The sequence below is a fragment of the Schistocerca nitens genome, chromosome 3 (genome assembly GCF_023898315.1).
Source record: "Schistocerca nitens isolate TAMUIC-IGC-003100 chromosome 3, iqSchNite1.1, whole genome shotgun sequence".
Classification (NCBI taxonomy): Eukaryota; Metazoa; Arthropoda; class Insecta; order Orthoptera; family Acrididae; genus Schistocerca; species Schistocerca nitens.
In genome coordinates, this window is record NC_064616.1 from 875219526 (window position 1) to 875235171 (window position 15646).

General features: G+C 36.2%; 1 protein-coding gene across 5 annotated transcripts in view; it reads left to right on the plus strand.

The window, feature by feature from the left end:
• LOC126248916 (formin-binding protein 1-like) overlaps positions 1-15646 on the plus strand; it is a 379078-nt gene that overhangs the window by 335595 nt on the left and 27837 nt on the right. For 2 of the 5 annotated variants that reach the window (XM_049950406.1, XM_049950404.1), the window contains exons 9-11: positions 1324-1557; positions 6821-6943; positions 11551-11708. In XM_049950406.1, coding sequence (XP_049806363.1) covers positions 1324-1557; positions 6821-6943; positions 11551-11708 — 515 coding nt within the window. The remainder of the gene's footprint in view (positions 1-1323; positions 1558-6820; positions 6944-11550; positions 11709-15646) is intronic. The other 3 variants (XM_049950405.1, XM_049950407.1, XM_049950409.1) reach the window with 3 other exon arrangements.

The window sequence follows — 15646 nt, forward strand, 5'->3', positions numbered from 1 at the left end:
TTCCCCCCCCTCTCTCCTGCAGCTTCTTCCTTCCCCCCCCCTCTCTCCTGCAGCTTCTTCCTTCCCCCCCTCTCTCCTGCAGCTTCTTCCTTTCCCCCTCTCTCTCCTGCACCTTCTCCCTCCCCTCCCCATCCTCTCTCCTGCACCTTCTCCCTCCCCTCCCCATCCTCTCTCCTGCACCTACTCCCCCCCTTCCCATCCTCTCTCCTGCACCTTCTCCCCCGCTCCCCATCCTCTGTCCTGCACCTACCCCCCCCCCCCCCCCCCTCCATACTCTCTCCTGAACTTTCTCCCCAGTCTTTTTCTTTGTGATCTACCTCCTCTCCTTTTGGCTTCAGACTCCATAATTCTATATATCCTTTCATTATTATTTGTAAAAAACACTCCTCTGTCATAGCCTTATCTGCCAGTCATGATCTATTGCCCACCCTGATGAAGGTTACTACTCAGAACAGTAGCACTGCAGTATGAGAAATATATATAGATGAGAGAGAGGTAGTCCCTTTTGGTTTATAGGTGTTTGCTGTCTTTCCAACAGTTTATACAGTATGTGGACCTACTGTCACACACAAGGTATCTTATTGTGAGTTTATCATTACACTTGCATACTTGTTTCTTCTTATATCCATTGTCTGTACTAATATTGCCCACATTTAAACCTGAGATTTATTCTCATGTATAATTTCAATAATCATTTTACATGAATGACTACAAAATAGTAAATGATAATTATGGGGCTAAATGTATACTGAAAGTGTGCTATCTCGACAACGAATTTCCTACTGGATGGACTCTTTTGCCTCATAAATATGCTTCCAGTTCTTCAGTGGCTTAAACTGGGATGGATGTAGTTGTTTGTTGTGCTACCTGAAGGGATGTTCTGGGCTGATAATTGTTGTTTATTGACTACATATAGTTATAGAATGCTTTCCCTAACACTGACATGAAATCAAATTTCATATGAGGGTACACAGTGTGTTTATGTCGTAATTATTATAAATGCACCTTGTTTTCCTAATTATATTAAAGGTCAGTCATGTATCAATGCTAAGGGAGTTACTGCTGCTTAAATTTTTATCTTAAAATGCTGACTTTTATTTAAGATTGCGTAAAACTCTAAATTATATTGGGTCTACAGTATATCAAATATTTATTCTGGTGCAGAAAGCTACTTCAAATAGTTCACAAGTGATTGGTTTCTTACCCCTGTAAAGAAAGTTTTGTGTTTGTTTTCAAATAAATTGTGAAACTGTAACTGAGACTGTGAAATACTCCTGCAAATATTCATAAACTAAAGCTTTAAAATCATTTTTTTCCCAACAGGGACGGACTAATGAAGATGAAAGGTGTTTATGAACAGAACCCAGCACTAGGTGATCCTATGTCGATAGAAGGTCAACTGAATGAAAGTGGTCACAAGCTGGATAAGCTGCGTCAGGAACTTCAGAAATACCAGATGTATCTGGAAGAAGCAAACAAGCCAGCAGTTAGCCCATCTGCACCTAGCAGAAGAAGTAAAAGTCATTACAATGGAGCACACTTACAGCAGAATCACAGGTACATGAAATTTATAGAAAACTAAAATAATTTTTTGCCATAAGTCAGAAATATGTGCATTATAAATTCATTTCAATGGTAGCTGTTATTTTATGCATTGCTATTGTATTTATTAATTCAAAGTTTTACCAATGTTGGTATTCTATTTATTATGGTTCTTTCAACCACTACAGCATATTTTAGACTTTAAACTTTCCTCAAGAAATTCTTTCAGTACTCCTTTTTCAATGTGATAGGGTTCCACTTGAATGATCTCTTCTACAGGTGTAGAGCAGTTGTTAAATAGTTGCTTGTACAAAATTAGTGATGTGCAGTAGCATGTGATTGGAAGGAATATTGCTTCTTACCCAGCCTATATTTGAACAAACTTGGGAACTGCTGTTTATCTATTAACACAAATGCCAATATAATGCTAAAGTTTGAATAAGCAGGGTTTCTGGAAATAATGCTACATAGTATCGACATTGGCTATGTTAGAAAAAATGAGAAATCATAAAATTCTCACTGTTTGTGACATTGCAGTTATCAAAAGATGCATCATGTACCTCCAAGTCACCTGTTTCAAATGTGAAGTGAGGCTCTGTCTTTTTATTTTCTGTGTTTCATAGTCAACTGTTCAAAATAGATAACTATATTTCCAAAGTAAACATGTTAAATGCTATATTCAGTATTATTATTATTAAGTGTTAATTGTATTATTATGCCTCTTTAAAAACTGGGCTTTGAATGTGGGTGCACCAAATATTTTATTGCTCTTAGCTGAAGATAATATTGTCAATGTTACATGTTATTATTTGTGAATGTGGTTGATAAACAATATTAATTTCATGAGACATTTCTCTGGCATCTGTCCCTGTCTGATGGCTTCAATAATGGTAGCACAGTATAACAAAAATAAGATTTTGGTGCATTTGTGTGTGTGCACCATTTATGGAATTTTGTATAGCTTCATAGCAGTATAAAGTGACCAAGGCCGTGTAAGAATAAAATGCTTGTGGTTGTGTAATTCTGTATTTTGTTTAATGAATATCTCTTCTGTGAAAGCTGGTACAGTACTGTCCTTATGTAAATGAAAATTTGTGAATTTATAGTTTTGGATTGTTTTTATATGCTTGTGTATCTGAGAGCCTAATTCAGATATCAGTTATGTTTCCTTTCATTTTGAAAATGCGAAAGGGGTTATTGTAAACAGTTTCTGGCCTCAGGGTTGTTTGTTATTCAATTTTCTGGTAAAAAGAACATGTTTATGGATATTGGTATATGTCCATAATTACATTCAGAGGCTGAAAGTCCAATCTGATTGTTACCAGCAAATACACACTACAGAGAATTTCAGGCAGTTCTTGTGGATGAATTCTTTGAATATGGGTGTGGATGACACACAGTTAGATTCACAGGTATTAGTGAAAATGGTTGGAGAGTCAATTATTTCTTTAGAAAGTCATTTCCATTTCTAGCTTTTGGTTATGTATGGTAAAAAATCTTTGCTTACTTGTGGTGCCTTCTTTTTTACATTCTGAAATAAACATACAGTTAAAGTAACATAGATGTGTGTGCAGGAAACTTGGAACATGTATTGTCTTCTGACGATTTACCACATTCATTGCACGATCTCTCAACAAAGGGTGACATGTGTAACTTACTGTTGAAAGTCAGCCTCATACTATTTCCGGACCCTACAGTTTCCTATTTGTTCAATGGTAAAAAATTCGTGTTTGCCTTGTACCTAAAAAGCCATATAAAATACACAGCCATAGATGTTAGCTGGAGAGAGATTTTTCTGGTAGATTTGTTTACTACTGACCCATAAATAATTGTTAGATATTTTGAATCATTTGTAACCAACTTTTTCATCAAAACTGTTAGTGTTAACATTTTTATGTTACTGTGTCAGCTTTCATTATTCTGTTAGATGGCTGGGTACATAATTTTAAGTTAACTTTGTGGCTTTTCATCGGTTATGACAGAATTTTGTAAGGCTGCATATAAAGCTGTATAAATATTCATTTTATAAACTGAAATGCCTTTTTCTTGCTGCAATCTATATTTCTTCATGTTGTTCAGTATACATTGAAAGTGTGAATCTTACCTGCTAGTTGGCAAGTTCTTCACTATGAACACTTATGTATGAAGTCATATTTTGTGTGTGATTATATGAGTCCAGTGAACTTAGTCTTGCACTGAAGATGATCACACTGTGATTGAAATCAATATGCAATAACAAAAAACTGTTTCAAATTTGTACAACCAATGCTGGAATTTCCCTTGCTTGCATTGAAAGGAAGACAAGATTTTATATGTGTACAAGATGCAGGCATTTTGGTTAATAAGATATTGTGATTCATATGATGAGGTTTTAAATTAGTGGCCAGTTTACCCCAGGAAGACAACTGATGTCAGAAAAATATAATGAACAAATTTCATTGTTAATTTAAACTTAGTGTACTGTAAAAGAAGTGTTGACATTATGAAGGGACTGCTCAGCTTGCTTTCAAGGGGCTTTAGTGTTTGTTAAAAGTGTCATGTCTGCTGTAATGGGATGTAAGACAACTACAAGAAGCCAGCAGAGTAAAGATCATGGTGTGCTCTCTTTACCAAAGTTTATCTGATGAAGTTTGTATGTGTGGGTGAGAGATGTCATTTGAAAGAACCACTTTCTTGCCCTTTGCTATTGTAAAATTATATGATGCAATTAGTCCAGTTACAGTGACACACACAAAGCTGAGATGTCAATTGATATGGAAACCTGCTTGTATGTATGAAATAATTTAAATGTTTCTTTTTTTTCTGATAGGTGGTTATCTTAGAGAAAAGAGCTACAGGAAGAGCACATTCCCTTGTGTTGAATGTTCTTCCATAATAGCATGTATTTAAATCACAGTTGGTGACACATACCAAGAGAGATAATAAATTGTACATCCTGAGATTCATGGATGACAAGCTCTTCTGTGGCACAGTTAGTCTGATTTCACATTTATTGTTGCCTAAGTTTGTGAGGACTTATTATGGACACAATTCTGCCAGTCAAACAAATTGTTTTGATATACAGTTGTATTTCTAAGGAAAATTTGATAAATTTTTATTTTGGTCATCTCAGTTGCTTGAATATATAATTTCTTGCTACAGTGGTTACTGGTTTTGGGCTGACTCGCCCATTCTTAAACCACACATCTTGTTATCAACTGTAAGTAATTACACTATGTACTGTTTCACAGATACGTGGGCTGCCATATCAGTGATCATATTTGTTCCTCACAGTTTGACTTTCTTGTATGAAGCAGTTCATGCCTTTTGACACCATTTTGTGTAACTAATAACAAGGTGTGTGGTTTGAGAAAGGACAGTTCAGTCCAAAACCAGTAACAACTGCCAGAAATAGTATATTCTTGCAACTGAGATGGGCAATATAAAAATTCGTGAAATTTTCCTCACTATTATACAGTTGTGGCCCTACCATTCTGAAGCAGCAAATCAGCAAACAATATTTCCGTCCATAGTTTCATTTTATTAGAGATGAAGTTCAGTTGATCCATGTGACTGAAATAATTCATCATACTTTGTTAGGACAGTTTCAGATTTAAGGATGCATCTCCTCTTCTTCTTCTTCTTCTTCTTCTTCTTCTTCTTTTGGCCATGTTCAAAGTGGTCCAACAGACTAAAGCCACAGCACTTCCTACTATTCGTTCTTTCCTTTAAACATTTGTTGCAGAGGCTTTGATCAGCAATAAAGAGTATGCATGTTAAAGAAAGCACAAAATTCTGTGATTTGTCCAGGTTGAAACTGCTACCCTCGTTAATTAAATTCTCCAGCAAAAGAATTTCAGCTGCATCTTTCAGCTAGACAAATCTTTGAATTCAGCACTTTCTGTAATGTACACACTCTTTGCCACCAGTCAGCTTCTCTGGCACTTTCATATCTGTGGTTTATTTGAATGACGGAATGAATACTGTGGCAAGTACTACAGCTTCACTCTGTTGACTCACTGTGAAGATGGCTGAAATGTGTACATCTGCATTATTATTATTATTTTGATGATAATAATAATGATGATATTATTATTATTATTATTATTATTATTATTATTATTATTAAATTTAATGCATCAGTTGAATTATCAATGAAAGTTGATGGAATTTTCATATTATGAACAAATAATGTTCAGAGGTATAACCAATACAGCAAAAGTATACACAGAAAGGATTTTAAGCTGTTAACCACAAAGTTGTTAAATTCTATAAATTACACAGGCTACAAAAAGAATCTGGGTCCCCCAAGTCTTGTTTCATTTTAGTAACAACAAAAGAAACACAGATATGAGGGGATACTGGGTAATAGTTCCTAAACTATGACAACCTATTTGATGCTTCTGTGGTTCTCAGGACAAAAATACTGTCATATATAAAAGCTTATTATTAGCATCACATAATATGACTGATTTATTGGAAAACTGATGACTCTCATGCCTTCGCACTGTCAGGAATGCAGAGTCCAGAATTTTCCTCTTGTGGTGTTAAATTTAATCTGTCCAGTATGATTTGCTGTTTAAGAGAATGTGCTATGTACTACATATTTGTGTATACTAACACAGAACATTTCAAGCAACAGATAATCTCGTATAACTCTGGCTATGAACTTTTCAGCAGCATCAGTTAACATGCTGAAATATGTGTAAGCTGCTTTGCATGTAAGCATTTCTTATAATCTCACAAACTGCAGCATAAATAATGCTTGTTCATTGTTTAATTGAAGCTTAATGGGGTTTTCCTTTCTAAGGAAGCCTTTATCTTTTTTTAAAATATTTATTCCTTTTTCAGTCATATAAACATCGTGCTTATTATATTTATGATTTCTGGTATGCCAATGTTTTTGTAGTAAAAATGTTAATTAGACTTTGCAGTATACGTGATAATGCTGTTAACAGTGATAGAAAGTGAAAAAGCTTTGTTTTACTGGAATTATGTGTAGGGACTTGTGTTAATGAATATAACTTGCATAAGTTTATTTCTTCATGGATATGTATAAATAGTTCATATTTATCACCACATAGATATCCATAACATATTTCCTATTGTTGTATTCTTGCTGCATTTTTAGTCCGAGTTACTTAATAAGTTTCTTAATGCTCCCCGAAACTACAATATCCGTGCAGGTCAGATTTTGGAGTCTCTACTATTTCTACATGAAACGGTTAATGTTAGTGATAGCTGCAATGCGTAATAGTCTTCATATGAAACTGATGAAGTTGGCATGTCCTATACGCAGAAATAGTGGCGGCTCAGGGGGAGAAGAGGATTCTCTGAGTCGGTCAGCATCTGACTCAAGTGTTTCCAACCCTACTCTAAACCACAAACACTCAGCTCCTGGAACGCCACTGCCATCCCATGGGTGCGTGACTTGGTCTTTTTAAAATTTGAAGTAAAGCCTTATTGTTTAGTTGCATAAAGTACTCCTCTAGTATTACACAATGGCATGCTATTACTACAAAATACTTGACCACACACCTCTACAGTGTGTGGAGTTCTTTTCCTTTGAGGAGTACACAGCATTTATTATGTATGTGAATGCTGTTGTTTTCATAGTTTATCAACTTTGTAGTGAGATATAATTTTGTTTTGAGGTGCAATAACTAAAACATAATTGTTTGGGCCACAGATTTTGTTGTTTTAATTGTGCACTTACATTAACAAAATACATGTAAGTTCTAGTTTTACTGATGTAGTAAAATCAAGGTAGCAAAAGTGAAAATATCAAATGTGAATAATAGCAGGCACAAAAGCTGTACTCAGCGATGTGGGAATTGAAATCTTTGTAGTATGCCTTACATATACTTAAAACAGTAATGCTCTGTTAGGACCACAGAGTCATTGTTTGAAAATATCAGTTGGAGAGAACAAAAGTGCAATGTTGGAGGTGGGTGAGTAGAGGGTGGGGAGCATTTGGGGGGGGGGGGGGAGGAGGAGGAGGAGGAGGAGGCAGCGGTGGTGGCAGCGGCTTATTCAGAATGCAATGCAGAAGGAGAGCACAGGCTAAAGCTATATGGCAACAGTAAAACTTCTGGGGACAGCCCTCCTTCCCCCTTACTTCCAACAACAGAGCACTTAACACGTGGAACATGGCAAAGGTATTTGCTGTTAATGCTGGTAGGAAATTACAAAATTTTACATTTTGCAGATGAAAGTTAATGGGAATTTTATGGAGGGCTCAAAGAAGATGTACTAAAGGCATACAAGGATTGCAGAGAGAGAGAGACAGAGAGAGAGAGAGAGAGAGAGAGCTGGAAAAATGAGAAAGTTTAAATAACTTCATGCATAAATAAGGCAGAAATATGAAGAAGAGAAGATGAGAGATGGAGGGGAATGAAAAGAGGAGCAGATTACATGATAATGGAGTGGTAGAACAGTAAATATGTAGGGGTTGAACCTATGAAGGGTGTGAGGTGTCGGAGATTTGAAGGTTGTTATACAGAGCCTAGATGAAAGTTAGAAGTTGAGGGTGGAGGTGGATGGGGGGAGAAACACTGGGGGATCAGTGAGTTGAGTTAAAGTGAGGAGTATAATTTTATAGAGCAGGATCATGTGTAGTGGAAAAGACACAAACTAAAGGAGGTTGTATTATAAAATGAGGGTAATGTAGTGGGGTAATGTACATGCCTTTATGATCAGAAGTACTTCATATCACCACAGACTGAAGTTAGTACAAATCATACTCGATTTACAATACATACTTTTACATTTTCTTGACATCAGTAATCCCTTAGAATCCCTCCTTATTTCTTATGATCATTATCAAATTATCACACTTCTATTTCTTCAGAAATTTTCTTCTCTTTTGATACTTCTTAAGTTGTTATTTTAGTATTTTATTTCTGTGGCAGTTACTCACATTACTGTTATTCTTCCAGCTGACTCTACATCTTGGCTCAGATCCCTCCCTTCTTATTTCCACCCCAATCTCTTGTGATTTCTATAATTTATGATAGTCACAATCATTTTGTTCCTGTTATTTTTATCACTATTTGAGCTTTACTATCATAGTATAACGTTTCAAAGTTTTACTACTGATGTGTCCAATTATTTTTACTGATCTTCTATTTTCTGATCTACCACGAGTGGGGACACAGTGGTTACAGACACTGGACTCAAGATAGATAGGGCTAAAATCCCTCTCTGGCCATGCAGCTATAAGTAGTTGTGATTTCCCTAAATAACTTAAGGTGATACATGACCTCATATATCTCTTATTATGCTGGCATTCCAAAATTTCCTTTGTTCTCAGACTTCTGCCATTCCATTTACTGCTACTAGTTGATGTTTTGATCCAACAGTTCAGGGTAGCCTTTCCTTTACTAACCTGCATTATCTTGCTTCATCCTCTTGAATTCAGAAGGAAAGAGCAAAGAGATTTGAAAAGTCTCAGTGGTGTATACTGATGTACCATGACCATGTTATGAGTATGGCTTTTGGTCTTTTTCTTATTCATATTTGAAAGTTTCATATTGTTTACTTAACTGTATGTTGAATTTTACTGTTATTATGTAAATTTTGTTGAGTTGCTGACCTTAGAAACTACTTACCTTTCCCAGTTTCATTATTGCAATTTTTTTTACTGTTGTTTCTGGTGGTGGTGGTGGTGGTGGTGGTGGTGGTGGTGGTGGTGATAGTGCATGCTGTTACAGTGGCAGTGTATGGTGACAGTTGAGTCACTAGGTAATATTTTAATACTGCTGATGATGTGCGTTGGGTATTTAAGTTGTGCGGGAACAAACAAGTTTAAAATAAACAAATCGAAATAATTTGCAGAAATTTTACCTTTTTTATGAAACTATGGGGAGTGACAAAATTTGCACCAATCTTGTCACAGAATATTGGAGATACTAAGTTGAAGGATCGTTTAAGCTGTGATCTTTATCTGATTGATAGTAGGATCCTTTACTTAAGTTATCAGTCCAGCACACAGTTTTACTGTACCAAGAAGTTTGAAATAAGGGTGAAAATTCATTCTAGAAACAGTCACTCAGGCCATGACTAAAACAGTTCTCTGCAGTATCCTTTTGTCTAAGAGTGCTAGTCCTGCCAGGTGTGCAGGAGAACTTCTGTGAAGTTTAGAAGTTAGGAGAAAAGTAAAGGAGTGAGTGCAGGTCATCAGTCATTTATGGACAGCCAGTCAGTAGATAAATTACCTACAAAAGGCAAATGTAGTGGGTTCACATCCTGGCCTGACACAAGTTGTAATCCTTTGTGAAGTTTCAGTTATCATGCTATTTTAAACACACACAAAGTGTGTGTTCAGTGGACTAATTGTGGACATTTAGATAGAGCCAAAGAGGAACAATAATACTGGTGACTAAAACTGTTGAAACCATGAGACTGTTACGAAATATTACAGGGTGTAAAATGTGTGACAGTGTTAAAAGGATTAATAACCTAGTCACAAGCTGCTACCACAGTTCTAAAATCATGCATGTTAGTGAAGAATTTGTTAATATCTTGCGCTGTGCATGTTCAACAATCGGTTTGGAGCATAGGTTATGGATAATCTTTTAAAGCAGCAGAAAAGGTTAAATACTTGCTCCGAACATCATAATTGCTGCATCTTCTTTATTGTCATTTCAGCACTGACATGTATTGAAATACAGTACGTAATGATAGGATGACGATATCCTCTGTAAGTTTTGGGGAAGTAATTGTAATAACTTACAGAATTTGTGAACAGATCACCTGTAATGAAACGATCATCTTCAGTTCCTTGCCACAACCATCTATTCTGCATGAAGTAGTTATCCAGTTTGCCTCTTCTCCATTTCCACAGATTACAATACTATTATTGCAGTTTTTCTACCTTTTTTTTCATGTTTCGTCTTGTGTTCTTGGGTGTATTATCAGATACAATTGCACATTACTGTTGTCGTTTTGCTAGTATCATCCCACTGTTCAGACAGGCACAAGCTCATTGTCATGTATGGCATTCATTTCTATTTGATGGATAATTAACATTGTTTGTCTTTACTTTTTAAATTGTTTATTAAACATACTTAATGGTTTCGCCAGTTAATTATATTTTTCCCCGCACTGCTACAAATTATCATTGGCCATTTGCATGTAGTAACAGAATCTATGTGAGTATACTCTGTCCTGTGAAACTGAGCAGCCTGATATGGTTGTTAAGACACAGGACACATATTTGACAGAAGCAGAGTTCAGATATCTATTAGGTCATCCTGGTTTATTATGGTTTCTTTAAATTACTTCAGGCACATACCACTATACTTTCTTCAAACAGCCTTCAACAAATTTCCTTTCAAATCCTTACTCAGCTGAGCTAGTGCTCCATGTTTATAATGAACAGACTGTCAGTAAAAGACTGAACTCTTAATTTTCCTTTTTCATCTGTAACAATAAAATTTACTGTACTAGTAGCTACTTTGGAAGGTTGCCTTTTTTTTCGCCTTCAATTGATTGAGAGTAAGTATTCAGTCTGGCAGATGTTTGGAGCTGCCTGTGTGTGTGTGTGTGTGTTTGTGTTTGTGTTTGTTTGTTTGTTTTATGCTTTACCAGTTCAGCTTTATAGCAGATCTTAGCTTGCAACTGTAGCTCATTCTTACTCTGCCTCATCTAAGGCTTTTTTCAGATTTTTGCTTTATCCGTACAGTATCAGTAAGTTTCTATGCCTTTGTACATTATTCTGTAGTGAGTAATGTTTAGTGTGCAGGACTGTTGTAGAAAACTCTTTCTGTGTTGTATAGTGTAGCACTCTTCAACTTGCATGTAATTCTAAACAATCATTGTGGAAGACAGCTCTCTTTTCAGTCATTGAGGTTTCATCAACATACAGTGGTGGAAGTTTAGCATTCAGAACATTGAAAAATATAGCTTTTTGTTCCATGAGGTGCTCCATTTAAGTAGTAACACTGAAGATTCTCTATTCCCTTAGAACTGTAAATAGCTTAACTTCTGACTTATGGCATTATTCGTCATTGTTTAACCAACATTTAGCTCCTCAAACAGCCCTGAGTCTGGACTTGGGACCTCTCACACGAGTTTGCCTGACTCTGACAATGAGCACGGAGATAACGATCCTGCCCCTGGAGATTACTGTGATGGAGACTTGCTGCCTGCTCTGGGAGTATGTAGAGCTCTTTATCCTTTTGAAGGTTTGTATTATCTCTTCAGTCAATGTTAATATTGTAGTGTAAATTAAAAATCTATATTTGTATTTCTGTAATAGTTTTTTCATGTCAGATATAAAATTGTGTAACTTTTACTCAAGAAAGAGAACCTTATTCTCAGTGGTAAAAAGAGAGAGGAGAAGGAGGAGAAGAAGAAGAAGAAGAAGAAGAAGAAGAAGAAAGCAGAAAGAAGAGATGTGTTACTGCAAAAAGAGCATTGTCCACAAAAATAACATTGAAACTGTATTTTAAGAACCCCCTTTGCTGTTTGAAGTAATGTGTAGCCTAGCATTTGAAATGAATAACTGTGCACTAGCAGCAGCATCTAGTGATAAACTTAAATTGATGTAGGTCATATGATGTCACGACGATAGCCATTTGTGTCATTAGAGACTGAGGCTACTTTTCATTATTATGTCTATTTCAAATGCATTGGGAGTTTTGTTAAAGTTTTAAGAAACAAGCTTTTTATGTGGGTCAGTATGACAAAAACATGTAAAGAATTGGAAGAAGCTGTTCAATACCAAGCTATCATGGTAAATGAGAAATTCTGAAGCCTATTAGGAGGCCAATGCCAGCAAAACATTTTTCACTCATGACACCATACTGGTTGTGACTGGGATAAATTCTTTGTGCAGGTGACAAAGAAAATATTTGGAAGTCAGGTGCAGCATGGGAACCACAGAAATTTTATCATCTGCTTGGTTTTTATTAGTGCTGGGGTGACAGTTGATCTAAGATCAAAGTTTGTCATTGTGCATACGATTATGCAACTATTACTCATTCATTATTTTTTTAATCAAAGAAAACATTGTTACTAACGAATATATTTGAAAACAATCAAATCATTATTTTCAGCAGCTCAATTACAACTCTAGGCATCATTTTAAATAAGTTTATCTATTGTTTAAGCCACATTAATGGTATAATATGGCTATCTAAATGTTTTGTAATTCACGACATTGCTGCCATTGTCACTTGCTTTCAAAGGAATGACTGTAGATCCATTTGAAACAAAAAAACTATTAGAAGTTGTACTTCAGCAAAACAAAAATGTAATTTGAGCATGGTTTGTTTACTCAACTTGAAGGGAAGGTGTAATGTAAAGGTTTGAATAAAGTAAGCAGGTTTAAATGGGTGTAGATTGCAATATTGCACATAAAGAGGCTTGCACAGGATAGACTTACATGAACTACATCAAACCAGTCTTCAGAGTGAAGACTGCTACAACAGCAACAGCAACTGTAGCTGAAGATGGTATGTGTAAATCACATGTTACAGATTAATCACAGGTGCTGAGCATGTCATTTTAAAGGTAAACATCAGTATACCATAAAAACTGGTACAACTCTGCCAGTAATGGATTATATCAAATAGAATTTGGTGAAATTCATAATTTATCATGATAGATTGTTGGGCATGGTATGTTTGAGTCATAAAAGATTTAATTGTAATGATAACCAGTAATTTAATCCGAAGTCAGTAGTATATTTTCATTGATTAAGTTATAACATTAAGGAGCAATTTCGCTGTGGTAAACTACTCTTCTTGAGCACTGTAGGCAAGTAGAAATTCCACATTGATAGACTCGAAGCAGTGACATCAGTGACAATTACTTTTCTGTGACCAAAAATGTATCATATGTGGCAGATGGCAGCTTACACATAGCCCAGAATATCGGACAGAAGGTTCGCTGTAGCCAGCCAAGGGAATGAATTTGGCTTCAAGAATGACTGTCAGGAAGCACTAATATTTACTGTAGTGTTGTTCAGATAGCAGCAGTTGTCAGTGCTGTGAACTTGCCAGATGAAACACATCAGCACCATAAATTCTGTGAGCACTGGATTTATTGTAGCTCAGAATCAGTGAGAAAATTAGGCAGCATTGTTTGACCATTTGGAGTAATGCTAAGTGTCATTAGCATCTTTAAACAGAAAAAGCAGCTGAGTTTCTGTGCAGTCTGACAGAAGTAAATTGTAGCATTAAATATTTAGTCATCAATAGTGATGATTTCCATTGCAAAAGTTACTGATGATCATACTGTTATTTCTCTAGAATCCAAACTGATCTTCCCCGAGGTCAGCTCCTACCAGTTTCTCCATTCTTCTTCTTCTTCTTCTTCTGTGAAGAATTCGTGTTTGTGCTTTGCAACTGTGACTTAAACTGACAGCTTAGTAATATTCACACCTATCAGCAACTGATTTCTTTGGAATAGGAATTGTTACATTCTTCTTAAAAGTGCAAGGTAATTTTGCATGTCTCATACATCTTGCACACCAGATAGAAGAGTTTGTCATGGCTGGTGTTCCCAAGGGTATCAGTAGTTCTGACAAAATGTCATGTGCTCCTGGGACCTTCTTTCGACTTAGGTCTTTCAGTGCTCTGTCAAATTATTCTTACTGTGTCATATCTCCCGTCTCATCCTTATTTGCATCCTCTGCCAAATCTATAATATTGCCCTCGAGTACCTCTCCCTTGCATAGACCGTCTACATACTCCTACTCCCCCCTCACTCCATGAACCATGGACCTTGCTGTTGGTGGCTTGCATACCTTAGTGATACAGCTAGCCATACTGTAGTTGGAGCCACAATAGAGGGGTATCTGTTCAGAGGCCAGACAAATGTGTGGTTCCTAAAGAGTGGCAGTAGCCTTTTCAGTAGTTGCATGGGCAACAGTCTTGATGACTGTCTGATATGGTCTTAAAACATCAACCAAAACCACCTTGCTTTGCTGCTTCTGTGTACAGCTGAAAGGAAGGGGAAACATGCAGTCATAATTTTTCTCAAGGCCATTGAGCTCTACTGTACAGTTAAAAGATCATGGGATCCTCCTTGGTAAAATATTCCAGAGATAAAGTAGACCCCCATTCGGATTGCCAGGTGAGCACTACTAAGGAGGATGTCGTCTTCAGAAAAGACAAAACTGCCATTCTATAGATCAGAGTGTGGAATGTCAATCCCTTAATCAGGGAGGTAGGTTAGAAAATTTAAAAAGGGATATTGATAAATTAAAGTTAGATGTAGAGGAAATTAGTGAAATTTGGTAAGAAGAGAAACAGGACTTCTGATGATGTGAATACAGGCTTATGAATACAAAACCAAATAGTGTTAGTGCAGGAGTAGGTTTATTGATGAATAAGAAAATAGGTATGCAGGTAAACCACTGTGAAAAGTTTACATTCCAACTAGCTCCACAGATGATGAAGAGATTGAGGAAATGTGTGATGACATAAAAGAAATTATTCAGGTAGTTAAGGAAGATGGAAAATTTAATAGAGATGGGGGGCTGGAATTCGATAGTAGGAAATGGAAGAGAAGGAAAAATAGAAGATAAATATGGACTCGGGAAAAGAAATGAAAGAGGAAGCTGCTTGATAGAATTTTGAACAGAGCATAAATTAATCATCACTAACACTTAGTTTAAGTATCACGAAAGGAGTTTATACACATGGAAGAAACCTGGAGACACAGAAAGGTTTCAGATTGATTATATAATGGTAAGATAGAGATTTTGGAGTCAGATTTCAAATTGTAAGACATTTCCAGAGGCAGATGTGGACTCTGACCACAATTTATTGATTATGAACTGTAGTTTAAAAATGAAGAAATAGCAAAAAGGTAGGAAATTAAGGAGATGGGATCTGGAGAAGGTTAAAGAACCAGAGGTTGTTGAGAGTTTCAGAGGGAGCATTAAGCAATGATTGCCTGGAACAGTGGAAAGGAATATACAGTAAATGATGAACGGTTAACTTTGAGAGATGAAAGACTGAAGGCGGCAGGTGATCAAATATATATAAAAAACAAAGATGATGTGACTTACCAAACTAAAGTGCTGGCACGTCGATAGACACACAAACATACACACAAAATTCAAGCTTTTGCAACAAACTGTTGCCTCATCAGGAAAGAGGTTGTGTTTGTT